This window comes from Cloeon dipterum, chromosome 4, assembly GCF_949628265.1.
Source record: "Cloeon dipterum chromosome 4, ieCloDipt1.1, whole genome shotgun sequence".
Taxonomy (NCBI): Eukaryota; Metazoa; Arthropoda; class Insecta; order Ephemeroptera; family Baetidae; genus Cloeon; species Cloeon dipterum.
In genome coordinates this window covers 2,385,616-2,412,156 of record NC_088789.1, presented here as the reverse complement: position 1 = coordinate 2,412,156, position 26,541 = coordinate 2,385,616, and the positions used below count along the sequence as shown (strand labels likewise).

Genomic DNA, 26,541 nt, shown 5'->3' with positions numbered 1-26,541 from the left:
TTAAATTCACCTGGTTGAGTTTAAACGTAATCTTTATTTGTGCAAATCATTCACCTGAATGTATAGTAACATAGCCACAACGGTAAACTAAATCATCCAATCGGAAAAGATGCTGCAATTGGACAAACAATCATTTGGTATAATCGCGGTGAGGTGCTGGATTTGCAAATTGTTGGACAATGCTGTCATTGAGGTGTGACTAGAACAACTACATTTTAAACTCTGATTTTGCCGAATCGCTTCACGAGTATTTGGTCTAATCAGAAAATAGTTGAATGCGTATAAATTATAAAAGTAACCAAAGCTTACAATAGTACATTTGGGCTGCCTTTTTGGTTTGTTGAATTAATTAAATTATTTTAAATGTATACAATATAAAGATAAGCACTTCATCATAGGAAAATCATAGCCGACTTTACAAAATTATGTTACAACAAAAAGCTGATAACTGCATTTCAACATTTGCTCGCCGTCTGGGCCTGGAGGTACATGGCCCTGCTGAGGCGCAGCTGAAAGTCCTTGTAGAGCGTCTTGCCACCGACCGGGACGCGCTGCAGGAACATGTCCACGTTCATCAGACACAATGCCTTGCCATTCATGGGAAATCGCAAGTGCGGCGCGTTGATCTGCATCTGGTGGCGGCTGGCCATGTGGCGAAGCCACATCACAACGTGCTCGCGGCTCCACATTCTCGGATCTGCAAATTCAAGAACGTGAGTAAGCTTGGTCACGTGCTTGGTGCACCTGCGACAGACGTGCAAACAAGAATTGGAGCAAATAAGAGTCAACTTTCGTCATGAAAAAAATAGTAGAGATTTGTCATGCCCAAGCGAGTCAACTTATTTCATAAAAACATTCTTGCGTCGATCAGATAGTTCGAAATTTTCTTAAAATAATTTTAAAATATGTTGAGATGGGCCTATTCGTTAAAAATATAGATTAATCTGTTTTAGTCCCAGATTCTTTTAATTTACAGAGTTTGAGAATGACGCGACTAATTAATGAATCTCGTTTATTTAAAATCCCTGATTTAATACATTAGAAAAAAATTAATTTTGCACCTCTAAATAAAAGATATGTGTAGAGATGGAAGATTATTTTTGGTAAAGGCGTAATAATTAAAAAAACCCTTCAAATTCAAGCAAAAATAAAGCAGTGAAAATGATTAGAAAAAATGTAATATTTAAAAAAACTTTCCACACATTTTCATCTCGTAGGCGGCAACTGCATTCGAATTATTAAAACATGCAAATTGAGTCATTTCCAAAGTCGAATTGTATGAAAAATGAGATTGTAATCGCAGCATAAATCCGCAATAATTGACGGTCCGCAAATGAGGCGATCAGTGAGCGCGAACGCATGCCCCGTTAAAACATATGCAGAAAAGACCTCCGCGCGAGTGCCGCTTTACATAAAGAGGACGGCGAGAAAACCTGTGTGCAGTGCGCGACGAGATAAAAAGCGGCGAAAAGTGCCGGAAACGCGGCAGGAAAGGCAGCCAAGGGACGGCATAGGGGCTGCATATGATGATTATTCACGAGCATATGGCACGCGCTCCCCGAGCGAACGACCGACTCCCCCGAACTTATTAATTAACGAAAAATGACTAATGCCGCCGCCAGAGCAGGCTCAGGGCGCCGCCTGACGAGTCGCACGCGATCCCGCTCATATCATGCGGGCGTAAATGGTGTCAAATGGGCTGATTAAGGTCGGGAACCTGTGCAATTCATGGGGGTTGCTGCTTTTTTCATTACACTGAATAAGCATTTAGGTTTTCAGATGACTCAAGAAGATCCAGAGAGGAAATATATCTAATTTTTTGTTTTGCTTGATTGAGACAGAGAAAAAAATTGGTGCTTTTTTAAAATAATAAATAAATTCAATATTATTCGTACACATACAGTTTAAATTTCAAACTGTTTATGAATATTTCCTGAAGCTCAAATTTATTCACCTTTGGGCAAATTCTCGCTTTGACGGGGCATGTTGGCCCTCGGAGGGTTGAGTGGGGCGTGTGCCGGGGGCACGCGGGGCGCAGCCCAGTCAGCTGGGGGCGGGCGGCCCCAGACCTCTTGAGTCATGGAGTCTGTCTGCATCATGACCTGCAACAAAGAAAGGAGAAATTAAATTTCAGCTAGAGGACATTTTGGCAAAGACGAGTGAACTCGGAGAGAGCCGAGGATTTGGGACGTGTAATCTCTTTGTTCACCTGATGAGAAAATCGTCGCGCATTTTGCGCTCGCAAACGATGAACGGAGTTTCGCGAGGAATGAGTTTCGTTCACCTCTTTACGCAGGTTGACACTCATTAATGACTTCTAAGTAAGTGTCCCGAACGGAAAATAACTGTTTAAGCGAGGGTGAGTGATATACTGTGAAACGCTCAGGCGGCAACCTCTGAGTCAGGCTTGATATCAACTATCTAAAGTGAAAATGAGGACACGCGCGTGCGATATCAATTCGCACTGGACGCCCAGAAAGTTTTCGAAATTCACTATATACGTATTACGCGTCGAGCATGATTTATTTAAGGCGAACGAGTGAAATCCTAAATAATCTCTTTACAAATAACATTAATTGTGTCGTGTGATTAAATTCATTTATTTTTTTCTCTGTGGGAAAATTCAGCTTCATTAAATGTGTCGATTGCAACTATTCTCAATTAAAAATCGAAATTGTGTGGAAATAAAGTTTAACAAAAGAAAGTTCCAGATAAAACTGGAATTTTTATTAAAAAGAGAAAACTTCTAATTAATTCCAACTTGAATTTTCTTTTAACATCTAAAAAATGTACTGCTGGTCAGAAATTCAACCCTTTTTGGTGGTGTGGGACTAAAACAATTATAACATCTAAAAACCGATTTAAACATTAATGATCCCTAGTCAATTTTTTATTTATTAATTTTTTTAACTTTATATTTATTGGGGAAAAATTAAAAATCCAGCAAATTTAGGACGTATTGTAGGCTGGTGCTTGTCTTTACAAAAATACAGTTTGCAGAAAATAATTACAAAGAAAATTAATTGCAAGCCAAAAGAAGCACCAACATTTTTTACATATTATACTTAGTGCCGGCACGGCAGGGAGGAAAATTTTATTTCGAAGCGGCGTCAGCGCGCATATCTCCCCCAAGCAGCTCACCTTGTGCCACTTTTTTCTTAACATTTGATGTGAAAAGGAAATCAATTATGTCCCAATAGGGAGGGAGCGAGCGCGCGCGGAGGAAAAGGGACGTCCGGCGCGGTGCATTTGCGTATGTCCTGTCTCGATAAAAAGCACCGTCGTCGCTGCTCTTGGGCAACGCGACGTTTCGTCCACTTTACCTGCCGGCTCACTTCCCGGCGGCCAGTTAGATAAACGCACGAGTGCTAATTTGTGTCCGCGATCGGACGACCAACACGCGCGGCGGCGGTGGCGCGGCCGATCGAAAAAGAATTGACGCGCGTCCGTCGCGGCGCTGCGTGTGTTGCCGAGCAGCGAGTCTGTGTGTAATTTTTGGCCGTTTCCTGTTCTGGGTGGAACGTCCGGGAAGATCTTCAAGGCGTTTTGATAAAGAAAAGGAAGTAATTTTCTCAGCCTACTTGCCAACCACAGTTCCGTACTTTAACTAGCAAACTTAAGCGTGCACTCACACTCACACACACTCGTACAATAATAAAAATAATGCAAGGTGCTGCGTTGCTGGCTGATCTCTTCCTTTGTGGGTGCTCGCAGAAGTGGCCGCGCGAAAATATAGTGCTCACAGATCGTAATTAAGCCAGATTTGCACCGCAGAGCGAGACTGACAATGAGCCCCATTAATTATGAAACGCGTGCCCATTTGCTGTTATGAATATTCGATTAATTTAGTTCAGAGTGCGTGAAAGTGCAACAGAAGAGTATATTTTAATGATTTAATTTAATATGATGGAAGAAATACTGACTATTTGCTCAGTCAAAATATAGAAACGAAAATTCATAAATCATGAAAGGAAAATTAAATTTCTTAGCTGTAATATTCAAAGGCTTTGATTTTTTTAAAAAAAATCGACCAATACAAATTAGAGAAGCGTAAATGATTGTAAGAAACAGTTTTGCACATACTCCCAGCAGAAATGATTTATTTAATAATTTGATTGATTCAGCATGCGCATGAAGGTATTTTATCCATCATCTTACAAGATTTAAAACAGGAAATTACGATGACGTCAAGAAAGCTGCTGGAGGAAATGAAGACTGAACCGCTTGAAAGCCTGTCAAGTTTTTCGCTCCAAAACCATCAGCTCGGCTAAAATTAATTAAAACGCAAGAGTGATAATTTCCGATATAACTTCTCAACTATAAATTAAATTTAGATCATTAAGATTGGATTTTTTGGTTGAAGTGCGAAAACAAAATTGGCAAAATCCCGGAAGTCCGTGTGAAATATTTATTTGAATAGTTTCTAGTGCTTGGGCGCGCGTGTGTGGCTTGGATGCGTTAGAGGTAATATAATTTTGCGCCTTTTGCCGGTAATCAGGTCCTTTTATATTGCTTGTCGTCGCTTCTTTTTATTCTCAGTGAGCGAGCGCGCTGCTCCAAGGGACCGCTCGCTCGCTTCCTTTTCTCTCGAATTTATTCTGGCGCTGAAAATTCTTTTGTTTTCACGGGACGACGTCCGTTTGATAAGAGCATCAGGCTAAATAATTAACAAATAATCCGCACTATGAGAGGAAAAGAGAGGTGTTTAAATAATTACTGCTGCGGTGCGGCGGCAATCAGTGCACCCGAAGCTACTAAAATTCATTCTCTCACGGAAGCGCCGGTATTGTTTCTCTGCTCGCGCGCGCGGATATTTTCTTCTCATTTCCCACTCCCACGACAACGGACGTGTCTATTTCCGAAATGCGAGCGTTCACCACGAGACCGACAAACAATCTGCTTTTCGCACAGTTTTCGCATCCCGCCACGAGCGTGATTTTTTTTCTCTCGAAACGCCGAACTTTTCAGACAAAAGGCATCAGATGAGAGATGTGAAAAAGAGAGTTGGTGCGGTCGTTGGTCGTAATCAGACGGCTCATTAGAGGGTGATGATCCGGTTTCCGTCTTTTGTTACAATTAAAACAGTCACGACACACTCGACTCGGCAATTGAGCAATTATAGGAGAGATTACGACGCCAAAGAGTTACTTGTTTTCTTGTTTTTGTCTCGCGTGCTATCTGGAAAACAGGATGCAACAGCCAATGACGGGACATGTGTAATTTCCCTGTTATTAGAGCCAATATATATGAAGCAATCACGACGAAAACTCGAAATTCCGATTCAGTGACCCCTCAGAGGAATCCCAATAACTTACGAAACTCAGAATTGTGGCTGTGTAGTGTTTGTTGTGTCTGCAGCTAAAGAGCAATTTTGCTAAGGAGAAGCTCTTCGGGGAGTAGTAGTAGTAGTAATTTAAAGGTCGCACGTGGGGTGCAGAGAGCACAGGAAAAAATAGAAAGAACATATGCACACTTGGTCTGCGGGGCGCGCCCCGACACGCGGAAAACTGTCAAGTCAAGTTGAAAAAAGGGCGGAAACTACCCCGCGTGTGCTGTTTTATTTCTGGTGGTGCGCGTTTGATTTCTCACATTTCCCTCTTAACTCTGCGGAGAGAAACGCGGCGAAGAACCCTTAAAACGCAGACGCGCATACACAGGACGTGTGATTTATTACCGTTTCCTTCGCGGCTCAGGTTTTATTCTCCGCGTGTGTAGACAAGGAAAACACATATATATGCGGCCCTCTGCGCTCCTCAAATGCGGAAATCCTCGTTATTTCCAATTTCCACCCACTTAAGACAACTTCCATATTCTCGCTGCGTACACTCAGTTTTTAACTTGCATCGTCAAATATAACAAAGCGTATACCGTTTCGTCCAGTGTTTTTTTTATTTCATGCACATTGTATCCGACTCGCTTCAGGAATTAGACTCTTTAATTGCCATTAATTCAACTCAGCAGCTCTGAAAGAGGAAATGCAGTGCCATTAAGGCGAAAATTAATCGATTCCGCATTCCCAGCGATAAAAGCGATGACTCTAAAGCTGATATCCGCACCTTGGAGCATTAGAAACTTGTTGAATGGGCTCTATCTAATTGCACAATTCTTCAACTTTATGAGATATATAAATTTCCAACGCTCTTAAATACTTAGTTGGCTCCTCCTGGTGTCCCAAGTAAAAATGCAGTAAAAATGTTAAAATAGTGTCTTTGGTTGGAGAAATTCCGAGGTGATTTGTTGGAACAGACTCGCGGAAAAATTAGCGGATTAGCCGTGATTGATCGCGGCACGTGGACAGCGTGGCAGGTGCGGGTGCGGGTGTTAAATTTACATGCAGCTCGGTAAATAGCGGGGGTGACGCGAATGAGTCACGAAAAATTTCGAGAGATACAGATCTACCTCAAATTCTACTCGCCGTCGATTGCACGGAGCGAAGGCGATGGAGAGAGAGAGAGCCTTCCTGTTTACACACACGATAAGTCATGCTCTCCCTGAGGGGTGGCAATTGACGAGTGCTGCTAAATTTAAAAACTACCACCTACGAAGAGGCCTCTTCTGCACACGAGTAATGAACTTGGCTCGCCTCCCGAGCCGCGTGCGAAGGAAATCCGTCCCAGAATCGGCGAGAGAGAGAATATGTGTTATATACTCGGACGACACGAGCCACCGCGCGCGCTGCACGTTGTTTTATTGCGAAAGGTCGCGCAGGAGGTCGGGTGCGTGCGAAGAATGCCAATCGTCGTTTCGGTTCGAGTCGGCAGATTTGCTCTGGAGCGGCCGGCCGGCCGGCCGCCGAGGAACTGGATCCTCCGACGGCGTCTCGCCTTGCAATTTATTGCCCACTTCCTAATTAAAAGCGAATAAGATGAAAAAGCCATTGCGCGCATTCTGCACCAGCCGAGCGCCTCGAGGAAGTGACAAGTGAATAGACTGCGCGGATGTAGGTCGCTTTTTCTTGCGTACGCAGTGGTATTTCAAATTTTTGTTCCCATAACACAAGAGTGGATGTACTAAGTGTTTCTCTATTTTCGTTTTGTACGTGTAATTCAGTAGCACCTGAATCCCTACAAGTTCCGTTAGAAAATTTATGGGTTCGGGGAAGGAAACCTTTCCTATTTACAAAATTTATCAAGGAGTAAATAATTTTATTTTCAATTCAACGCATTCTTCGCATTAAAGTACTTTTGTGTGTTTCTTTGTAAAAATGACTTTAATCTAAACATGGCCAGTGGTTGCTTTCAAAGTAATCAAACAAATGTGCTCCGCGTCATTCAAAAGGTATTTCCATGGGAAATCTAGCAGACACTCATTTAGTCTAAAAATAAACGACCCTTCCGAAAATGCATAAATCGCATTTAAATCGGAGTCGGGCTGATCTTCTCATCATCCTTCATGAGCAGTGGGTAGAGGAGAGGAAGTGATGCAAGGAAGCGTCCAAAAATAGCTTATATTTGCCCCTAATCCCATTAGTTTCCCCCAATTTCACCCTTTTCCTGCGGTCGAGTGGCGGAATCATCCGGCCACGAGCCGCACGCATTCATCTCCTCATCTCCGTGAGTGCGCGCGACAGGCGGACACGTACATTTATCTCAATCGAATAAACAACACGAGCGCGCGCCGTGAGCGAACGAACGGGTTAAAAGTCGAGCAGCGCGCATTCCAAATTAGGCGGCACTGATTGGAGTGGCGCGAGCGGGCGGTCGCGCGCGTGTTTGTTTTCGTGTCCCAGGTGTTGCCGAGGTGCGGACAGATGTTCGGAAACGCGTGGTCTCTGAATAATCGGCAGCAGAACTTCCGCGCCACTTCCGCTTCCTTCGAGATGCATTTATGCACCCCTTTTGGACGGCACACGGCAATCAATACACTCGCAAACGCACGCACACACAAAGCGCGGCGCACACATGACTCTTTCTCGGAGGCGGTGTCGTCCGCCAACGCGACTGCTGCTAATAATTAGTGCCACCGGCGTGTTTCCATAAATTGTATCTGTGGGCAGACTTCTCGTCTAACACCCCCTTCCTCTCGTTAAATTTGACGCCACGTGCAATCTGTCAATTTCCCCAGAAGGGGTGTAATGGTGAGTTTGAGGCATTATTATGATAATAAGGACGCGATTTTGACTCTAATTATGAAATGTAACCCTGTTGTAGCACTGATTAAAGTAGATCAATCCGCAGGGATGACCAAAGAAAATTATTTAAATTGTTGTTCTACAATTTGCAGTAGTAAAAAAGACCTTGCCAAAGTAAAAATTCAGATTTTTCAAATTTTCTCCAAAACTTTCCAGCGCTTGGCCACATGTTCTTGGCAGATTTCGATTCCTCTCGTCGAGACCTGTCCGACAGCGTATGAAACCTTTTAGGGAAACAATTTGTTGTGAAATAAAATAGGATTTCAAGTAAGTAGACAGTCCTCACTCCTTACCCTTTGAAAAGCATGCTAACTTTGCAGTAACTATTCTCAAAAATTTAATTGGGTCAATTTTGGCTTCAACTGAATCCTAAGGGATGAGTTCGTTCATTGACAACAAGCATTTTCCAGTATCAACCTTCATTAAATATTTACAGTAACCATTTTATTGACCTCCACAATTATGTAAGTTAATTTTCATCAAAATCCCAAACAACAAATGAGTTTTCAACCAAACGCAAATTTACTGTTCCTACTAATTTTTTTCTGATCAATAAAAGTTTTAATATTTCCACGTGCAGCCAAGTCTAAAATAAGATAAGGCATTCGATCAGCCAAGTAAAATTATTTCCAGACAGGAAACGGTGTACAAATGTTCGCACTCAAGAGAAACCGAGGATTGACGGCGCAGTAAAGTTTAACACAAGGTGCTGGAAAATGCATCTCGGACTCTTTCCGGCGCTGACAGCTCCAGCGAGAGACGGACACTTCTCACCACTGGTTATCGACGGTGCACGCATTTTTACACGGACGCGATGATGTATTTGTATTTTTACAACATCCGGCGCTGATGCGGATGACATCTCTCTGCCCAGAGAATTTTATGCGCGCGCTTTTTTTTTGCCCAGAATACGCGCGCAATAACTTTGCAAGACGTCATTTCATTTGCAATTCAAGATGTGCGAGCTCATTTCCGACCATCATAATTTATTGAACATGAGACAAGAAACATGCGCACACGAGATGAAATAGATCAGCACTTAGTTTCATTTGACATGGAAGTGAATCATAATAATGATAGAGAATTTTAAGAGGTCGTGTTTGAGGACTATTTTTTTCAATAAATGGAGGCCTAAAACTTGAAGAATTCGAACTTATCACGTGAGGGCTGTTTTTAGAATTTTCCTTTTGTGATTACGTAGGACAGGAAAGGAGGAAAAATAATAAAAATTTTAAGGTGGCAAGATAACAATTGATATCACCGGAAATTGCAATCGTGTGGACAGAAGGACATCACTAAACATCCTACTTGAAAAAAGAGGATATCTCGGAATTCGCAATGGAATATTGGTTAATTAGTCACGTGCGAGCATTTAATTGTGGCTCGAAATTTAATATTCAAAGACGTTAGTGACAAACGCAGTCCAAAGAATTCGTCATCATCATCACTCATTTGAGGACGTGCAAAAGGAAATCTGATTGTTATTCTCGGTGCGCGCATATCGAGAGAGACTCTCCCAAGGTTTATTGCTTACACTGCACCGGGGCGAAATAATAATTATTGCCTCACTGATTTCACCGTAGGCGGCTTTCTGCTCGTTGGCACCTTCTCTCCTCGCGCTTCAATATATAATCCCCATTATTTCAGCACCAATAATCACCGAGCGAGCGAGGGAATTGGATTTCGAGCGCATTCCGTTTCTGCTCCACTTGGCTTCCGATCAGAAATTTTTCATTTGGCGCGTCTGGACGATATTAATAATATATTTATACGACTCCGTAACAATAACGAGCGGCTGGCTCCGTTTCGAAAAAAGGTGTCAACAATGGAGCTGCCGGCCGGTCGTTGGAAATTTCGAACAGCGCTGGAAACACAAAAGGAAAAAGGAACTGGTATATCCGTTTCCTGCGCATTTTCTAACTCTAAGGATGTCCGGTAAACTGCGGCAAAAAGGGTCGTCGCGCGCAAACACACACACAGCAGCAGCGGCGGCGGCGAGTGAGCAATAATGCATTTCGCGGACGGGCCAATCAACATTCACCCGAATTCGAACCGATTTTGAATGATCACGCGCGCGCACGCACGTTTACATATAATTGAGCCGAGCGACGCTGCATATTCAGCTCTCATTCCGGTGAACAATGCGCTCCATTGTTGACTCGCCGGCGGCCAACAACGAACATATACGCTGCCGAGATAGATTTTTCCGGCCTTTTGTCACCCGCTTTTTGTCCAGCACCCCCGAGGATGCTGACTCCGCGTCGCATTATTCAACGGGGAGTTTGCAACGCGGCGCGCTATTTTATTAGTTTTACCTCGAGCACCTAGTTTGGCTTTAAGAGGCATTCAAAAGGAGAAAGAAAGTCGCCGTCCGGGGGTGCAGGAAACTCTCTCGCCGGGGGGTGTGCACTAAACTAAAATTGAAGCTGTGCATAAACTCACTTGAACCTAACGGCGCTACTTTGTGATTGTGCAAATTTGCTGTGCGCACACGAACTCGATTTAAAAGCGGCCAGAGCATTTATTTTGTATTTTCCGATATTCATTAATTTCAAGAATATGTTATTTGTTTTAATGCATCTCAAATATTAAATATAAAGATTTTTAATTATTTTCAATGTGAAATTTGTTAAACTCGAATCAAATTTTAAAAAAATAATTGATTTTAAGCTCCTAATAATTTAGGCAAAAATAATATGAAGCCAAAGGGAGCATTAAAACACAGATTAAATTTCATAATTTCATGATAATATGTACACGACTGTATTAAATTATGCTGCCTCGTGCAGCTATGTATAAGCACCAGCCGTTAATTCTTAGGAATTGGCTGGACTTCCAAAGATTACAAATAAATATTCTCATTTTTTTTTTAAAAAAAAGTAAAATTACCAAACCTCTTTGTTTCTAATCAAATCTTTTCTTATTTGGAAGTGGTGGCATTGAAAATATCTTATCATTAAAAGTTTTGGCAAACTTAAATAATTGATATACGTATTTTAATTATTTTGGATGAAGTCTTTTCCGAAAGTCCTCCCCTTTACAATTTATTATTTTGTCACTTCTAAAAACACGTTTCATTCAGTAAACTCAATGCCCGTGCTAATGTGAGCCTCAACTGGCCACGCGCCGAGCAATTTTTCCACCACATTTGACATTCGCCTGGATCAAAATACGATTGCACGGCTGAACACCGCCGCGATAATCGCGCCGACCGCAACAGCAGTCGCTCGCGGACAAAGGAAAAAAGGTGAAAAAAGGATGCAGGTAGAACTGCATCTGCCAGATTCGTGTGCGCGTCCGTCAGGTGAGCGTCGCATCTGCTGGCGCGGATTCTCTCAGGTCCCACGCTCTCGCGCGTCTCCTCTCCTCGGAAACGAGGAGAGCGCGCACAATGGAGCAGCCCCCTGAGCCGTCTGTTGAACAAAGACGGGTGTACCAAAGTGCACTTCCTCTCGCAGGCTCAACGACCAACCAACGGACTAATCTGGACCGGCCAGAGGAAACTATCTCAAGGAAAAATACCTGAAGGCACACACCGGCTTCCCGTGGTTGATCGACATTTTTTTTACATGAAGCGTTTTTTGTATAACAAGGAAGAAACCACCCCCAATTTGTCCCTTGTTGGGTAATAAAGCTGTTGTAAATTACAGGCGCGAGATTTCTCGTGTCAAACGGAGCGGTGAATGGATTTGTGAATGGTGTTTGTTGTGCGCTTGTGTCTGATTAGGAAAGCGGGGGGTAGTTTCAAGAAATTTATTGCCGCTTTTTGTGACCGGAAAGGATGACGGGTAAGCAACTCTTTTCCTTTGACAGGAAGGCAGGCGATTGTGATAAGAAGGCCAGCCACTTTTCTGTTCTGATTACCCGCTTGGAATAAGGCAAAAAAGAGAAAAATGTGTTGCATATTATAGTTTGCTTTTTTAATTTATTTTCCACTACTTCTACTATTTAGCGAATTAATATATAGGAATAGAGCATCTTTCAGTTTAGCTTTGGTTTATTGTTGCAACAAAAGGAAATATTTTTTGAAAGTCATCTTTTTTATAATAGATTATCGTGTAATAAATCTGTCAAAAATCGACAGGAGGAAGTTGATGCGTAACAAATTGAGCAAGACAGCGGGGGGAGCGAACATATCAATGATGCCGCGTGCAGGTAGCAAAAAATAAGGTTCGCACCTGACTCGCTTGCACAATAATTTTCCAGTCGGATGCTCACCTAAGAAAAATTTACAAAAACTCGGGCAAACGATTTTTCGATTGAACGATGGAGGAGAGCAATTAGAAAGAAATCACCGTATTTTTCAGGGGGCTGTTACCGCCATTCAATTAGCATAAAGGAAAGGAAATAAGGTCGTCAGCGTTTGACATTTATGAATAACCAGCATTAGGACATGTTTCATTATTTGACAAGCGCTCCAAATCTTGGTTAGTTTGCTTCTTTTGTGTCCGATTCACAATGAAAAGTGCGCACGATATCGTGCACACAAAGCTTTTGTGCACATGCAAGCTCGCGCGAACACAAGGGTTGAAAGCAGAGAAGTTTCCCTAAAAGGAACACAAAAAGAAAACTCTGACACTAGTGAGCGGATATTCTACAGTGGACCGATCCAACTTTTCCCTTTTTCTCGAAAATAATAGATCACACAGGAAACGCGTTTGCTCTTCGCGCTACAAAACTTGTATTATTCGCGGCAAGTGCGGATTCTGAGAGGACATAAAGCACAAACATAAAATCGATGAGTTTCGTCGTATTTTAAAGTAAAGGATGACTGGCCATATGTTCAGCTGTTTTCCGGACAGGAAAACTGAAGTAGTAGCGGATGTCAACTTTCCGACATTAGCAGTTGTTGGCTTTTGCAATGCTCCACGTTCTACGTGGGCGAAAACATTACGTACGAACAATATTAAATTACGCAAAAATTACCACGATTATTTTCTCATTTTAAAAAATATATATATTATGTACGAAAGCGCGGTTGAAACATTTTAAAATTAAATGTCACTAAAATTTTCAAGTTCATAAAGCAATTTCCCTATGACAACTATTATTTTAACAATTTTAGAGACAAATACAATTTAGCTACTTACGGCTTTGGGCTGGAGAGGAAGTGAGCGGTGGTAAATAGTAAGTCTTTGATTAATTACGAAGATGGTCCACGTGACGAGAGCAGCAGGAAGTCGCGATGATGTCACCACCTTGGCGAGTGACGGCGAAATGTGGATGAAGTTGCTCGCGTTCCGGCCTCCAGGTCTGCCGCTGAACACCAGGAGGCGGCGCTTCTCTCGTTGCACGTCCAGCCGTCAGAGAGAGCTGCAAAACAGCCAAGAAACACAGTACTACTTTCTTTGACTAATTTTTCACTCTAGCAATCCAAATTTAGACACAAATGCTCGCCTTAAAAAATAATAAAAAGGAATAAAATGTTCATTCGGGATTTATTTCAATTTTTTTAATAGAGAGGCGGGGATCCATTCATGCCTTTGAGTGATATTCACAGAATAAAAAGTGATGGTTTGTACAGTTAAATGCAAACATTGAGGTTGAGGTTTATCCAGCTTATAATTTATTCATCAATCATTTACGCATGGAACAAATATTTCTCCTTAATCAAGATACAACTTTTCTCACGTCCGTTTGCTCTGAAACGCGGCTTGTGCCTTCAAACGAGACGGTGGCTGGAGGTGAGATTGCAGCCAGCTCAGCGTGCCATGCGACTCCTCGCCGGCCGATACGTCAAAATTGTGATCCTACAAGGGTGTACGTACATAGTGGATTGATTGATCGGTTGATACAGAGGTGTCGCTTTACAACAACGTTCTCCATTATAAATACCCACTTGCGAATAATACTTATTATCACTTGTTTTAAGACTTATCTCTTACAGCTGACACGAGGGGGACAATTGGCTGCTAGGTCAGATTTTGTGTGCAGGTTCGTGATAATAGCAATCATTTTCATTTTTTTTCCGGTTGGCGTTCGCAGTGTAAGGACATTTTAGACGGAAACCTTCTGCACTTTGCGCGGCTTCCGCATATTTCTTTTTTCCTGTCAACTTAGCAAAGTCAAAGAGGCTCTAATTTATGTTTTATTGCTAGGCGCGTTTGTATAAAATGTTTGAGCTTTGTTTCGTCGATAAAACAATAAAGCACTGGCGGGAGTGTTTCTTCAGCTTCTCGGCAGATGTAAAAATTGAGTTGTGGCATGCTAGTACAAAAGTCACAGCTTCAAATTGTCCTTACACCATTTGTTCTGAATCGATTGATTGATTGATTTTGGGTAGTACACAATATTTCGACTTGCGATTCCATTTAATGCGGAAATTTTGTATTTATTTTTCTAGACGCAGCGCCAGCCGGGGCAGTGCAGACTCAAAAATGGCACTGCCCCACCTTGCCGACGATGCCCGAGTGGGTAGAGATCACAAAATAATTCTTACAAGGACTTTCTAACCACTTTTTGAAATCTCTTTTGTATTTCGACAACACAGCACAAGGGCGCTACTCCTAGCCAGACTAAAGAGGGAGATTAGCAAGACAGGCGCAAAAATAACAATTATTAAAAATAAAACCAGTCATCTAGAATAGAACTCAAGTGTACACTAACGAAAAGCGTTAATTAGTCTGGAGCCACCGAGTTCTCCCTCTTTAGACTCTCTAGGCTTTGAGAAATTTTCTATCACTGTGGAGTCAAGCTGAAAAGGCAATTTAAGTGCAGAGAGCTGGCCCGTGATCAGCTAGACCCCTGCGGGAGGTGTGCACACTCACGTATCTTGGCCAAAGCATTGGTAGAGTGTGGTGTGGGACAGCAATATCCACAAATCAGGCTACGCAACAAAGAAACAAGTCTAACTTCTCAATGTTTTTTCCTTTCAGTAACTGCCGCTTAGTTTTCAAGTATAATTAAATTGGTTTAAATTAGAAAAAACGCAAGAAGTGCTCTCGTTAAATCATACAGTGGCTAACAGCATGCGCACATAAACCGAAATCTTATGTCTTTTATAGTGTATGTGTAGTGAGTACGTGTGGCAAAACACTGACCATTGTCGGCGACTTTCAACTCAAAATTAAGGAATACAGCAGCAACTTTACATGGGCGTGGGGAGACTATACTTATTTAATTGTCACTTGCAGAACTTGCAATGCGCTTGAGTTGCTCGAGGAAAGGCGCCTCCTTACAGTGGTGCACACTTACGTCCTTCCAACCTGAAAAAGGTTCACTTGTAGCCTGACACCAGTTCACTTGTGAGTCAGAAATGAAAGCCGGAGCTGATTATTTTGAAAGCTGTCAAAGCGCAAGTTCTTTTCTGCAGCATTTCAAAACCATTAGAGGGTAACAATGTAAGCAACGTGGCGTCCTTCTCGTTTGACACAGTAAAAACTGGTTCACAGAACAGAATTTCACTGATCAGCTGATTGTGAGCTCCACTTTGAGAAATAAACCAACATCCAATCACTTCAGTACCTGAGTGAGAGATGAAATATGCGGTTTCGCTGGGCTATTTGTGTATATAAACAGCTGGCCAGCTAGTCTGGAGTTGACGGTGTCCTGCATTCTGGCGTGCGGCATCAGCGGCGGAGAACTGCTCATGCTGCTCACGTGTCTGATGCCTTGCAGCAGCAGGGGCGATGAGTGGGGAGGAATCGGGGACAGGGACAATTGGAGTGCTGCAAAAGCAATTCAGTGGTCAGCAGAGGCACTTTGCTAATTACTACATGCTATTTAAGATGACTTTTAAGCTCTCAGATAGGGACAGATGAATTCTTCACTTAATTTCAGATGTTGAGGTAAATTCTGGTTTTGTCATCATTTTTTGCAACTCTTTTGTCTTCCAAAATGAGATTCAAGGAAAATTGATCAAGAACAATGTTCCAAGTTGAAGTGATAAGTGCGTATGTGGGGAATTAATATTTACTGGAGACAATTTAATTATAATTTTAGCCCTGTCTCAAGCCGCCAAAGTAATAACAAGCAGGGAACGGTGCCATTATTATACATTATAGCATTAATCATGTCTGTTGAACACCACTAGTGTTTAAAGTGGAATGAGTGTTTTTTTATATTTAAAAATACGACTAATTTTGTGTTTTAAATTTGCTGGGAAATTCTCTATCATTCCTCTTTAATAAAGCTTTAATTCACACTTTGTCTTCAACTTTCCTTGAATCTCATTTTTTAAAAGACCCCACAACTAGAATAATGAAGCAACCAACCTGTTTCAGAGTGACGTCGATGGCTGAGAAGGACGGGTGTGCAAAGCTCATCTCAGGAGTCGGCTTGCATCCACGGATGTTTGAGACATTCGGCTGCCGTGGCTCGGTGGTTGGGGTCGAAGGTCAACATGGGCAGTAGGAAGTCGGCAAAGGCGCGCGCCAAGCCGGTTTCCCAATCGTATTTTTCAGTCAGAACCTCGTAGAGCCCCCAGGGCTTAAGTTTAGTTATGTGCTTCAGTTCGCCCTTCTTGTTGAAGTAGTCGCGCGAGTACTTGCCCGACAGGGCAATCTCTTTGGGAATTTCGCCCAGTAACTCTATGATGTGCGCCAAGTGGTCCTCATCCCGCGTGTAGTCCTCGCCAGAGTGCGGCTCAAATAGGAAATCGCCAGTGGCCAACTCAAACGCCTATGAAAAAAGTTTTAACGTTTTGTTAGTAATTTTCAGGCTAACTTTGATCATTCATAAGGAGCTTTGTAGCTTCAGATAGGGACAGACTTGATTTCATCAAGACATTTTCAGTAGTTTTGAGGTATAATGTAAGTTTCTTATCATCATGTAAGATAGCAAAGCACGTCTATCAAGGGGAAAATATTAATGTTTCGTATTTTAAAAATTGTCATCAATTTAGGGTTGCAAAAAACCCGCATTTTTATTTAATAAAAATGCAGTGCAGTGGTAAAAAAGTGGTTTTGAATAATTGTTAGCTCATGAACTCTACTTGAAACATTGTCAGAGAATTTTTTTAAAGCAGCAAATGGCAATTTAAACGAAAAAATCTGCAAGGTAGAGTAAATTTTGACCACTTCAACAGCAAATTTAAGATTTTCACGGGGAAAAATGGAAAAAATTTTATTTCTAGCATTCCTTGAGCAAGAAATTGGTACAATTTAAATGGTAAAAACTGGGTGGTAACCAAATGCAACCCTGCATCAATCCAAGATATAAATCAAACAGCAGTTTTACATTATTGACAATAAAATACTATTTTCAATAAATAAATCAGAGTTCCGCGCTTTCCCCAAGACATTTGGCGCCTTATGAAAAGGTTCAAGAGGCTGGACTCCGAAGTGGCTTACCATGCAGGCTGTGCTCCAGAGATCAGCAGGCGGGCCATAACCAGCTCCTAGAAGGACTTCTAAGCTACGATACTGGCGCGTTTGGATGTCCTCAGTGAAATGGTGGTCCTTAATTTAGATTTCAGGATTTCAGTCTTCATGAGAATGAAGTGAAGTGACTCACCACCCAGCACGCGTTTCCTAAGTCGGCGATTTTGACCTCTATCTCACAAATTTCGCGAACTGGGTCGCCCTGTTTCGGCTCGACCAGTGGCCTGCGGTTGTCTTCTGTTGAACCTGTGTTTGTAATGCTTTCCTCAGAACCACGTTGCTCCTCCTCTGTTGACATGTCATTTGACGCTTCAAGGATGTCTTGGTGCTCATTATCCACCTTTAAATTTTAATTGCAACTTACATTAACTAAAAATACATTTTAAATACATCAAAGAGAGCCTAATTGTGACTAACCGTTCGTTACGAGACTTAATTTTAACGACGAGTAATTTCAGTCAGTGAAATAGATGCAAGTAATTAGACTTTCGACTTTCTAATTTGAACCGGTTGGCCCCAAAAGTTAATTAATCAATTTATAACTTATTTGATAAGGAAGGAGCGTGTGAAAAGCTAACTATTTTAATTTCAAGTTGCTTAATACAAGCCTTGAAAATAAAATAAGGTAAAAATTAACAAGCTGCCCACATTAAGATTTATACAATCAATAACCATGTGTTTGAAAAAAAACTGACTTTTTAAAATTATTTCGGCCAAGCTGGTTTTAACCAGTTCAAAGCAGACTAAATTTAGGAAATTAACAAAATAAAATAATTCAAGTGTAAAACACATCTCCACCTTCAATTGTGAAAATTAAAATCTTGATAGTGTTACAGTAGTTAACAACCTATTTAAGCCTTAAATTAAAACTGATTTTAAAAGAGCCAATTTACACCCAGCAAAAACTGCCTGGATTTAGGATCATCTAAATTGCGAACATAGTTTTAATATTAAATCTTCAGGTCCAGGGGAAAGAACATCCCAGTTTTTAAGATGAATGATCTAACTTGCCTCGTTAATGACTGGAATAGTATTTCCTCCCTCGTTGTTAAGCGCCTGGTCCTGAGTTCCGTTGTCCAGCAGCTCGTCAGTTCCAGCAGGCTTAATTTCAGCGTGAGGCATTTCTGGTTGGTTCACCAAATTTCAGCATGACAATGCGCACTCACCGAATGAATTATGAATTAACTAACCTGCAAAGCTTTTCCTATTTTCCAGTTTAGTTTTGCTAATGGACTTCAACTCCTGCTTTGGAGATTCAACTGTGGACTCTTCAGGACTTGAGACTACATTGTTCTCTTGCCCAGCCTCCTGAGCGTCCATGTCACTATTGTCGTCGGAAACGTTACCTCCCTTGACCTCGAGCTCCTCAAGCTGCTGCATTTGCTGCTCGAGCAGTTGTGCGTGCTTCTTGGCTTTGCGCTTCATTTTCTTCTTTTTGTTGCGGGTCATCTTGGTCAGGTCCGGATTCTGCAGCTCTTTGGGCGCCGTGCTGACCGCTGAGCCGGGTAGCTTGACGCCTGCCTTACTCCAGTTTGCCGCCTCGGCGGCCAGCTTCCGCACGTAGTTCTCGCTGACGCAGAGCAGAATGTTCTCGGGCTTGATGTCTGTGTGGATTATCTTGCACTTGGCGTGCAAGTAATCCAGCCCGAGGAGCACTTGTCGAATGATGGTCCTCACGTTGCTCAGCGGAATGCCTTGGTAATTGCTGCGAATGATCAGTTTCAACAAGTTCACGCCCAACACCTCAAACACCATGCACACGTGTGTCCCGTTCACACCGGTGATTTTGAAATCGTCCAGCAAGGCGACCGTTTTCTCGCGTTTCGTGTCGCTCGGATCGGCCTCGCGCACGCACTTGAGCAGTTTGATCTCGTCTAACGCTGTTTCCGTGTAGTGCGACGCGCTCTTGACCACTTTGAGCGCGACGAAACGCTTCGCTTGCATGTCCCAGCACAGCCAGACCGTACTGAAGTGGCCCCAGCCCAACTTGCGCACCACATGGTACCGTTGGTGGAAGAGGTCACCGATTTTGACTGGATGGTAACCGCCCTTGACGTAGTCCTTCGGGTCCTCCTGCTCGTCGTCGTCGGAACCTGTGGAGTTGTGCATCCTAGGATTAGTCATTGGACAAGTGAAAACGAGCACCGGTCTCGGCGGTGTCACTTCGCGAGCGTATTGATAAATAAAAGAACGCTGACTACGGTTCTGTCTGGCAGGTTAGTGGGTCACGCGCGCTTCGTGAAAACGCGGACGTTTTTTCTTTCGAAAGGCGTGACCCCTGATAAGGAGAGCCGCGACACCGATTTGCATGTCATTCCGCGCCTGGTGACAACTGTCGCCAGCATTGGCACGCATTCAAAATGCAATATTACCCAAGATTTCCTCGCACTCCTCCTCCTCTTCCATCAGCGATTCGCGGCCCCTGTTGTTTAGATTCATTCCACCACCGACTTTGTGCCTGCTGCTTGTGTTGTTTTCTTCGTTCGGCCGGTTTTTCCCACCGCCCTTACCAGCCTTTCCATTTCGATGGCGCTTCTTCTTGGCTTGTATGGCGGCCACGCGTCGATTAATGTCGTTTTTGCTACTCATTTTCGAGAGAAATTAATGGAAAACAACAAAATCGCATGCGAAACACTTCTAGAAATTCATCATGGCTGCCGGGAGAGAAGGAAGCTTCCACAATCGCCAACGTAACAGCGTTCGCGCGTAATTCAGCGTGATCTCGATGAAAACAACTTTCTGAAAATGTGGTTTAAAAAAACCTGTAAACGTGGATTTCAATTGCCTTTCTAATTAACTCAAAATAAAACAGTCACGATTATTTTTTTGAAATCTGCTCGCTCAAATTATATTGGCAATGCTGAATGAAGCCGACAGCCATTGCTGCTCTATACTCTATGACGCTAACACATTGTCATTCATTCCAATCGCGCGCACACACACCACGTCGTGCAAATATCAGTATCATTCAAAGCGAAATAACTTCAAATTTTATATAATTTTTAAGAAAAAGTAAGAAAAATGCTGCCTATTGAAATTGACAATGATTATGAGGGAAGCACGGCGGATATCTCTCTAGAAGAAGACAGATTGGTCATCGACATCAGTTTTGAAGCGTCGGACAATGGCGGGTTGAGTGATGATGCCGACCATGAGTCTGAGGAACTAGAAAGCCCTGAAAGCCCTGATCCTGAGGATCAAATTGGATCAGAGTCTAGGTCTATGACCTATTACGGTGAGTCTAACAATAAGGCAATGAATCTAGGTGCGGGTTGTGAGTGTGAGCTTTGTCACTATTCATAGTTATGTATTTTAAAAATTTGATCGAATTATCTTTTAACTTAAAATTACTTTGTTCTAATATTTATTTTATCAGATGATCGAAACAATGATGACTGGCGTAATTGTGATCTTAATAATAACGAAGAAAATAATAAAACTGAAGATGAAGTTATTGAGAGCTCGGAAGAAGAAACTGAGGCCAGTTCTGAGGAATGGGATAGTGATTCAGAGGCTATCAGGGATAGTGATGGCGGCTACGAATTTAGTCAAGGTGCGCGTTTTGAGCTCTGTCACTATTCAGTTATTTTTAAAAATTTGATTGAATTATTTTTTAACTTAAAATGACTGTGTTCTAATATTTATTGAATCAGATGATCTCAACATTGACGATGACAGTAATTCAGAGGTTATCGGGTATAATGATGGTGACGACGAGTCTGAGGGAATGAGTGGATCTGAAGACGATGTCGATGAGAACTCTGAGGAAGACGAAATTGAGGTTAAATTATTAAAATTCAAATCAGAACATGCTAATGTTTAACAATTTTTATTATCTCTCAGGAGCCCATAAAATGCAAAGTGGAAAGTGAACTGAACAGGGATTCATCCGATGAAGAAGGTTTGATTGAAATTTACTGTGTGGTAAAAGTTGTTTTAATCGTTTATTTTTTATTTTAACCAGAGTCAGAAAAAGTGGGACAGATACTGACACGATTTTTCAAAGCAGCTAGGAAAAAGTAAGATACAATAAATATTATTTTAATATGAGCTGAGCAATAATTTGTCATGATTTTCCTTATAGAGCAAAAGCTAGTCCGAAGAAAAATGACACCAGTGACAAGGACGCTTTTGACAAATCTAGCGCCACTGTTACACTTGAAATGCTGTACGCCACCCAGAATAAACTGCTTGCTGCTAGGATCTCTCTCATTCGAAGGGAAAACATTATGCTTTATGAGTTGCTAGCTGATGCCGAACTCCGACACAAAAGAAAACGAAAACGCAAGGAAATCGTGGCAGAGAAGCAACAGTATAACTCAAAGCATGTAAAGAGAAAAAAGCGAAAATAGCAATAAATGTTTCCTATTTATTAAACACTGAAAAGCTTCTTTTGTTTAATTTAATAAGATTTTAACAATATCCAACGCAAATTTCAAATCTTTGAACAAATCAAAATGAGAAAATGAAATTTTTTCCTTGGTTTAATAGTGGAACGTTCGCGATTTTTTATTTAAAAAAAAAAATGGAACTTCATGTATAGTTAATCCTAAATGACCTATTTTTCCATGTCATTCAGACCAAAAGTGCCTCAAAATCCAATTTTTGGAATTTTACTGGTTACACCCTCTTTTTTGAGCAATGGAAATTAATTGGTTACGGGATCAGAAAAGATATGAAAGTAATAGTGAGAAGATGAAAATAGTACTTTTGAGTCTTGAAAGTTCTTGTATTTTTTTAAAAATAATTTGCAGATTTTTCAAAGAGGTCTGTGTTTGGCATCATTAAAATTCACCATTTCACAAACAAAAATAAAATGATATCTGAATCACAGTGTAGCGACAAAAACTGATTAAATTCAAAAAGCAGAGATTAAATTTCCAGTTTTCCCCCAACTCAGCAAAATTTTCTCAAATTTATTATTTTCGCAAAAAATTCGCCTAAAATTTCAGCTGGCTATAAAAGAACGTTTAAAATTTTTCGGAAAAAATAAAATACCCAAAATTAAGTTAATTTATCAAGAATCATCTCAGATAAAATATATTTTTCAGTTTTATTATTTCTATGATTATCAGAGAGGCAAAATCGAACCCTTTATGGCTATCAGAGATTGCGTATAATACAAAGATTTTTTCATCGATCTTCAAGGACAGATTCATTGTTTATCACGTGCGAAAATTTCCATTTTTTTATAATGAAAATGATAATTGAGTGAAGTTAAGTTGCGCGCCGGCTGCCTTCTGTAATACAACCAGAAGCGACAGCGTGAAACGCCCCCTCTGTTGGCCAGCAGCGCTGGGCGCTGACCAATCAGATTGTTTTTGCCAATTTTCTCCGTAATTTACAGTTGCTAGATTGTGTTTACTGGCATGATTTGGAATCCTGAATCCTCTGACCGAGATCTATCTGACAACCAGAGTATATTTTCGGGGGAAATGCGGAATTTCAGTAAAAATCGCCATTGCACAACTCCTCCGAGAATTCTCCATTTAAAACATTGCTAACTTTCTCGAAAATTCAGTGCTGCCTGTGTATTTTTTAACTGTACATGATTCTTAGGACCCAATCTGTATGTATTTCAAAGGATTTTGCGGGAAAATTCACCATCATTCCTCTTAAAAACCCATGAAAATTTTATATTTTCTCATTTGGTTTGTTCAGATTTGAAATTTGCGTTGAATATTGTTAAAATCTTACTAAATTAAAGAAAAGGAGCATTTCAGTGTTAAATAAATAGGAAACTTGTCTTTATTACTTCCATCACTTCTTCCTCTTTAAACGCTTTGAATGTTTGTGAGCCCTTGAGTTATACTGTTGCTTCTCTGCCACGATTTCCTTGTATTTTTGTTTGCTTTTGTGTTGGAATTCGGCATCAGCTAGCAACTCATCGACCATGGTTCTCTTTCGCTCTTTCTTTGGAATGCGAGAGTGATAGAAATCAGCTGCATTATCGACAATGCGGCCAACCTGAAATTAATGAAGTTAGTTTGACACTTCTTCAAAATTTATCGTAGATAAATTACCTGGAAGTATTTAGGAAGAACTTTAAGGTCGTTCTTCTTGTAAAAAGTCTTGGGATCCAACACAGAGCGCATTTGCAGCACTTCCAAGTCTCGCCTGACTTCCTCGGTGACCTCAGTCGCTGGCATGTTGAACCACTGGTCACCTTTTGTTTTTTCTCGCTCGATCTAAATTTTAGACATTTAGTATGCATATTGTGCTACAATTAATTCGTGCGTTCACCTTTCGCAACTGACGAGCCTTCTTCTTTGAAAGGTCGCTATGTGGCAGACAGTGCAGCTGATTGAAGCCAGGCTGGTGTGCTATGCTCTTAGTAGCAAGAAGCTCGTCCACGGCATTCAGTCTTTCCTTTTGAAGGGTAACAGTGGCGCTTGACTCACCAAAGGCGTCCATATCAAAGTTGAGGTACCCATCACAGAAGTCATTTTTCTTATGACTAGCTTTAGCTCTATAAGGAAAATCATGACAGTTAATTGCTCAGCTCATAATAAAATATTTGTTGTATCTTACGTATTCTTAGCTCCTTCAGAAAAAAGTTTCAGTCTACTTCCAACTTTTACCGACTCTGGTTAAAAAAAAAATTAACAACTTTTACTACACAGTAAATTTCAATCAAACCTTCTTCATCGGATGAATCGTCGTCGCCATCATCATGCCTGACAACCTCTGAAGTACTGTCATCACCTTTGTTTTGATCATCTGATAAAATAATTAACTATTAGAACACAGTAATTTAAGTTAAGAAATGATTCGATCAAATTTTTAAAATACGTAATAACTAACTATGGATACACATAGTAACAAAGCTTACAAACCGCACCTTGATCAACTTCGCCATTCTCTGACGCTTCAAAGCTGGTGTCGATGACCAGTCTGTCCTCGTTTTGTGAGAATTCGCTTCCCTCAGTGTCAATTTCAAAAAGATCCATTTCTTAATTCCTCTTCAAAATTAAATAGGATTCGAAGTTAGTTCGATTTGAATGATACTGATATCTTCACGTGGTGTGTGTGTGACTGTGTGTGCGCATGGAATGTGTTGTGGAGCAGCAATGGCCGCAATGGCCAATGGCGATGATAGCTGTAGGCTTCATTCAGTTTTGCCAACATATTTTGAAGGAGTATATTTTTAATCTGCCCGCATCATCCAATATGCTCGCTCAAATTAAGTTGGCAATTCTGAATGAAGCCGACAGCCATCCGCGGATCCGCCCATTCTTCCCATTGCTGTTTCGTATTTTTTGTATTTGTAACACATTCCATCTTCCATCTCCATGCGCACACACAGTCACACACATCACGTGTAGATATCAGTATCATTCACATCATTCAAATCGAAATAACTTCAAATCCTATTTAATTTTGAAGAGGAAAGTAAGAAATGGATCGTTTTGAAATTGACACTGATTGTGAGGGAAGCGATGCGGAATTCTCACAAAACGAGGACAGATTGGTCATCGACACCAGCTTTGAAGCGTCAGAGAGTGGCGAACTTGATCAAGGTGTGCAGGTTTTAAGCTTTACCACTACATATTCATAGTTGTCAACCTCTTGGAAAGCATATTTAAAAATTAATTTCATAGTTCAAAATAATGGAAAGTTCCATAGTTATTATGTTTTAAAAATTTGATCGAATTATTTTATAACTTAAAAAAACTGCATTCTAATATGTATTGTATTTTATCAGATGATCAAATCAATGAGGACGAGTGTGATTTAGTGGTTAGCTGGAAAAATGATGCTGACCACGAGTCCGAGGAACTAGAAAGCCCAGCCAGCCCTGATTTTGATGCCGATGACGAGTGTGAGGAAATTGATCAAGGTGCGGGTTGTGAGCTTTGTCACTATTCATAGTTATTTTAAAAATTTGTTTGAATCTTTTTAAACTTAAAAGTACTGTGTTCTAATATTTATTTTATCAGTACATCCAAACCTTGTGGATGACAGTGGCGATTCAGATATTTACCGGAGTGATGATGACTTCTACGATGCCAAAGAAAATATTAATCCGGAGGATAAAGATGGAGTTGATGACAACTCTGAGATAGACAAACTAGAGGCCAGAGCTAAGGTTAAATTATTAAAATTCAAATCAGAACACATATGCTATTGTTAAATAATTTTTATTATCTTTCAGGGGCTCTTAAAAGGTGAAGTGGAGATTGGAATTGAACCAAACTGGGATTCACCGGATGAAAAAGGTTGACTGAAATTTACTGTGTTGTAAAAATGGTTTTAATTGGTCATTTTTTATTTTAACCAGAGTCAGTAAAAGAGGAAAGGAGACTGAAACTTTTTTCCGAAGGAGCTAGGAAAAAGTAAGATACAATAAATATTATTGTAATATGAGCTGAGTAATTAATTGTTATGATTTTCCTTATCTAGCGCCAATGCTTCCCTTCAAGAGGAAAGACTGAACGCCGTGGACGTGCTTCTTGCTACTAAGAGCTCTCGCATTCGAAAGAAAGAGCGAAAGAGAACCATGGTTGATGAGTTGCTAACTGGTGCCGAATTCCAACACAAAAGCAAACAAAAATACAAGGAAATCGTGGGAGAGAATCAACAGTATAACTCAAGGGCTCACAGATACTCAAAGCGTGTAAAGAGAAAAAGCAATAAATAATGTTTCCTATTTATTAAACACTGAAAAGCTTCTTTTGTTTAATTTAGTGAGATTTTAACAATATTCAATGCTAATTCTTTGAATAAAATAAAATTTTCAAGAGTTTTAAATGCAAAATAATACAGCACTTAGATGCCTCGAAAAAATCAAGAGATGCTAAACAAGTTGAGGGGACCTTATTTTCTGTGAACAAGTAATTTGATGTAGATGGAAGAGAAATTTTTAGATTGTTTTCCATGTAGTTCAAAGTAGAATGGCTTTATGCATGGGCTGCCCACGTCAGTTTGAATACTAATACAATTTACTCCCCCTCCGATTTCAACAACGACGAGGTGGCCGAGTGGTTAAGGCGTTGGACTGCTAATCCAATGTGCTCTGCACGCGTGGGTTCGAATCCCATCCTCGTCGCATTTTTGCTTTCGTTAAAAATATTTTTTTATTTTTTTCTC

The 26,541-nt window shown here is 41.0% G+C and overlaps 5 protein-coding genes and 1 non-coding gene across 8 annotated transcripts; 3 read left to right on the top strand and 3 right to left on the bottom strand.

The window, feature by feature from the left end:
• Nucleotides 1–16: 16 nt before the first annotated feature.
• Nucleotides 17–13,532, bottom strand: edl (ETS-domain lacking). 2 transcript variants are annotated; one of them, XM_065491068.1, is made up of 3 exons: nucleotides 13,222–13,532; nucleotides 1,955–2,102; nucleotides 17–697 (listed from the first exon to the last, which is right to left on the bottom strand). In XM_065491068.1, exons 2-3 carry the CDS (start codon nucleotides 2,097–2,099, stop codon nucleotides 456–458), a joined length of 387 nt encoding a protein of 128 aa, XP_065347140.1. In that variant the 5' UTR covers nucleotides 2,100–2,102; nucleotides 13,222–13,532; the 3' UTR covers nucleotides 17–455. The 2 variants fall into 2 exon arrangements, with proteins under 2 accessions (XP_065347140.1, XP_065347139.1); XM_065491067.1 differs by lacking the exon at nucleotides 13,222–13,532 and adding an exon at nucleotides 2,210–2,353.
• Nucleotides 13,533–13,674: 142 nt separating this feature from the next.
• LOC135944239 (SRSF protein kinase 3-like) lies at nucleotides 13,675–20,131 on the bottom strand. Of its 2 annotated transcripts, XM_065491058.1 has the most exons (8): nucleotides 19,824–20,131; nucleotides 18,642–19,544; nucleotides 18,463–18,575; nucleotides 17,585–17,791; nucleotides 17,422–17,529; nucleotides 16,345–16,750; nucleotides 15,596–15,798; nucleotides 13,675–15,336 (listed from the first exon to the last, which is right to left on the bottom strand). In XM_065491058.1, the coding sequence occupies exons 1-6, from the start codon at nucleotides 20,038–20,040 to the stop codon at nucleotides 16,397–16,399; spliced, it is 1,902 nt and encodes a 633-aa protein (XP_065347130.1). In that variant the 5' UTR covers nucleotides 20,041–20,131; the 3' UTR covers nucleotides 13,675–15,336; nucleotides 15,596–15,798; nucleotides 16,345–16,396. The 2 variants fall into 2 exon arrangements, with proteins under 2 accessions (XP_065347130.1, XP_065347129.1); XM_065491057.1 differs by having other exon boundaries at nucleotides 13,675–15,798.
• A 132-nt stretch (nucleotides 20,132–20,263) lies between these two features.
• LOC135944241 (dentin sialophosphoprotein-like) lies at nucleotides 20,264–21,837 on the top strand. Its single transcript, XM_065491060.1, has 6 exons — nucleotides 20,264–20,686; nucleotides 20,828–21,004; nucleotides 21,105–21,232; nucleotides 21,295–21,352; nucleotides 21,416–21,470; nucleotides 21,536–21,837. Exons 1-6 carry the CDS (start codon nucleotides 20,473–20,475, stop codon nucleotides 21,801–21,803), a joined length of 900 nt encoding a protein of 299 aa, XP_065347132.1. The 5' UTR covers nucleotides 20,264–20,472; the 3' UTR covers nucleotides 21,804–21,837.
• Nucleotides 21,838–23,168: 1,331 nt separating this feature from the next.
• On the bottom strand, nucleotides 23,169–24,518 carry LOC135944242 (deoxynucleotidyltransferase terminal-interacting protein 2). The gene is made up of 6 exons (XM_065491061.1): nucleotides 24,293–24,518; nucleotides 24,091–24,171; nucleotides 23,983–24,037; nucleotides 23,695–23,920; nucleotides 23,475–23,639; nucleotides 23,169–23,418 (listed from the first exon to the last, which is right to left on the bottom strand). The coding sequence occupies exons 1-6, from the start codon at nucleotides 24,399–24,401 to the stop codon at nucleotides 23,212–23,214; spliced, it is 843 nt and encodes a 280-aa protein (XP_065347133.1). The 5' UTR covers nucleotides 24,402–24,518; the 3' UTR covers nucleotides 23,169–23,211.
• A 150-nt stretch (nucleotides 24,519–24,668) lies between these two features.
• On the top strand, nucleotides 24,669–26,119 carry LOC135944245 (osteopontin-like). Its single transcript, XM_065491064.1, has 6 exons — nucleotides 24,669–24,971; nucleotides 25,157–25,291; nucleotides 25,392–25,540; nucleotides 25,607–25,670; nucleotides 25,733–25,787; nucleotides 25,855–26,119. The coding sequence occupies exons 1-6, from the start codon at nucleotides 24,851–24,853 to the stop codon at nucleotides 26,090–26,092; spliced, it is 762 nt and encodes a 253-aa protein (XP_065347136.1). The 5' UTR covers nucleotides 24,669–24,850; the 3' UTR covers nucleotides 26,093–26,119.
• Nucleotides 26,120–26,418: 299 nt separating this feature from the next.
• On the top strand, nucleotides 26,419–26,500 carry TRNAS-GCU (transfer RNA serine (anticodon GCU)). Its single transcript has one exon. It is a non-coding gene; the product is annotated as a tRNA-Ser (tRNA).
• The last annotated feature ends 41 nt before the right edge of the window (nucleotides 26,501–26,541 follow it).

What these genes read in the sequence shown, in the direction of transcription:
- LOC135944241 (XM_065491060.1), top strand. Translation starts at nt 20,473, where the DNA reads ATGCTGCCTATTGAAATTGACAATGATTATGAGGGAAGCACGGCGGAT. An exon ending in TAGGTCTATGACCTATTACG is followed by an intron (nt 20,687 to 20,827) that starts GTGAGTCTAACA and finishes TTATTTTATCAG; the next exon opens with ATGATCGAAACAATGATGAC. An exon ending in CTGAGGAAGACGAAATTGAG is followed by an intron (nt 21,233 to 21,294) that starts GTTAAATTATTA and finishes ATTATCTCTCAG; the next exon opens with GAGCCCATAAAATGCAAAGT.
- LOC135944245 (XM_065491064.1), top strand. Translation starts at nt 24,851, where the DNA reads ATGGATCGTTTTGAAATTGACACTGATTGTGAGGGAAGCGATGCGGAA. An exon ending in AACTAGAGGCCAGAGCTAAG is followed by an intron (nt 25,541 to 25,606) that starts GTTAAATTATTA and finishes ATTATCTTTCAG; the next exon opens with GGGCTCTTAAAAGGTGAAGT. An exon ending in GGATTCACCGGATGAAAAAG is followed by an intron (nt 25,671 to 25,732) that starts GTTGACTGAAAT and finishes TATTTTAACCAG; the next exon opens with AGTCAGTAAAAGAGGAAAGG.
- edl (XM_065491067.1), bottom strand. Translation starts at nt 2,308, where the DNA reads ATGAGTGTCAACCTGCGTAAAGAGGTGAACGAAACTCATTCCTCGCGA. An exon ending in CGCGACGATTTTCTCATCAG is followed by an intron (nt 2,103 to 2,209) that starts GTGAACAAAGAG and finishes TCTTTGTTGCAG; the next exon opens with GTCATGATGCAGACAGACTC. An exon ending in AAGCGAGAATTTGCCCAAAG is followed by an intron (nt 698 to 1,954) that starts GTGAATAAATTT and finishes TTGAATTTGCAG; the next exon opens with ATCCGAGAATGTGGAGCCGC.
- LOC135944239 (XM_065491057.1), bottom strand. Translation starts at nt 20,040, where the DNA reads ATGAGTAGCAAAAACGACATTAATCGACGCGTGGCCGCCATACAAGCC. An exon ending in GGAGTGCGAGGAAATCTTGG is followed by an intron (nt 19,545 to 19,823) that starts GTAATATTGCAT and finishes ACAACTCCACAG; the next exon opens with GTTCCGACGACGACGAGCAG. An exon ending in TAGGAAACGCGTGCTGGGTG is followed by an intron (nt 17,530 to 17,584) that starts GTGAGTCACTTC and finishes ATCTAAATTAAG; the next exon opens with GACCACCATTTCACTGAGGA.
- LOC135944242 (XM_065491061.1), bottom strand. Translation starts at nt 24,401, where the DNA reads ATGGATCTTTTTGAAATTGACACTGAGGGAAGCGAATTCTCACAAAAC. An exon ending in CGATTCATCCGATGAAGAAG is followed by an intron (nt 24,038 to 24,090) that starts GTTTGATTGAAA and finishes TTTTTTAACCAG; the next exon opens with AGTCGGTAAAAGTTGGAAGT. An exon ending in TCTGAAGGAGCTAAGAATAC is followed by an intron (nt 23,921 to 23,982) that starts GTAAGATACAAC and finishes TTTTCCTTATAG; the next exon opens with AGCTAAAGCTAGTCATAAGA.